Source organism: Pundamilia nyererei, unplaced genomic scaffold, assembly GCF_000239375.1.
Source record: "Pundamilia nyererei isolate P.nyererei 1_Seehausen unplaced genomic scaffold, PunNye1.0 scaffold00031, whole genome shotgun sequence".
NCBI classification, from domain to species: domain Eukaryota; kingdom Metazoa; phylum Chordata; class Actinopteri; order Cichliformes; family Cichlidae; genus Pundamilia; species Pundamilia nyererei.
In genome coordinates this window covers 1,148,806-1,150,126 of record NW_005187432.1, presented here as the reverse complement: position 1 = coordinate 1,150,126, position 1,321 = coordinate 1,148,806, and the positions used below count along the sequence as shown (strand labels likewise).

The 1,321-nt window shown below is 34.6% G+C and overlaps 1 protein-coding gene across 2 annotated transcripts in view; it reads right to left on the bottom strand.

Annotated features, from left to right (window-relative positions):
- Positions 1–1,321, bottom strand: part of apol1 (apolipoprotein L, 1) — a 13,715-nt gene that overhangs the window by 6,481 nt on the left and 5,913 nt on the right. For both annotated transcript variants that reach the window (XM_005728989.1, XM_005728990.1), the window contains 2 exons: positions 771–860; positions 569–619 (listed from right to left, as the gene is read on the bottom strand). In XM_005728989.1, the coding sequence (XP_005729046.1) occupies positions 569–619; positions 771–860 (141 nt within the window). The remainder of the gene's footprint in view (positions 1–568; positions 620–770; positions 861–1,321) is intronic.

Sequence of the window (1,321 nt, the reverse complement as noted above, 5' to 3'; positions counted from 1 at the left end):
AACTAATTACTATTCCTATCATCCACCTAAGTGGACACGTAAAAAACTCTTTGAAAAGTACATGTTTAAAAAAATGAAGTTCGAAAATCTTTTTTCATGCCTAAAGATGAATAAAAATACTTAAGAAAAAAATCCTGATTGAGGTTGTCATACTTCATGAAAGGGTTAAACACCAAAACATTCTGCGGCAAAAAGTGATCCACCCCAAAGATCACGTCCCTCAACACAGAGCAATATAGTATTCGCTGTTAAGTGCCAGGAGGATTGCCATTCTGATCATTAGACTTCTCTAATGATAATTAGCACAGAATAAATGGGTGGATACGCGTTTCGTAAAAGTGGCATGTAGCATGATGTCAGGTTGGATCTGTCTGCTCAAATTTTGGTTTCTCCAGCTCAGTGTCAGCTCCACAAAAGGTACAGAGCCATTCTCGTGACGACACCCCCAAAAAAAGAAAATCCAACAAAAACTGACTGATTATTTTTATGAGAATGTCGGGGAAAGCTTCGGTTGTGTAAACCAAAATGGAAGAGAACTGTTTGTACATGTTGCATGTTTGAATGTTACCTTTACATCAGGCATGAACGGGTTGTGCCTCTTTTTTTTCTTGACGTTGGTCTAAAAGAAAAAAATAAAATAAAAACATAAAAAGATGTCAGAATTATTGTAAAGGTCAAACACTGAAATACTCCTGCAGTAAAATGAATAAATGTTTGTGCCAACTTAAAAAAAAAGTTGTTCATGAACAGAAGGAATGTAGCTTAACGACCTCCATTTTTTCCTTAACCTCTTCTTTATTCTTTTCCTTCTTGGATGCAGATTCCTCATCTGCATTCAGCCCCACATCATCCGATGCAGCCTGAAGTAAATAAGAAAAACAAAACAATAAAAAGGTCAACATGAGCATGAAATAATAATCATCACGTCCTGGTTTTTGTTAGTCACAACCCCAGACCTTTCTATTTCTCTACTGATGAGTATAGATATAAAAATAGATATGTGCCACGTGTTTCTTTGTTTTCTTGTCTTTAGTCTAAAAAGAAAACACAAAAAGGTCAAATCATTTTATTTTATCCTATAAAAAAATAATCTATCCAAACTATCAAGCAGTTTGGACATATGCAAATAAAGTATAATATCTGAATAAAGTCATGACTCCTGAGTTGGAAACTTAAAGTGCATCTTTTTAGAATCAGAATCAGAATGGGGTTTTATTGCCAAATGTTGAGCAGGTTTACAACATTAGGAAATTGCTGCGGTGCTTCAGTGCAAACATGGTGTCATAAATAACACTTAAATAGACATGGAAAAAATAAAAGT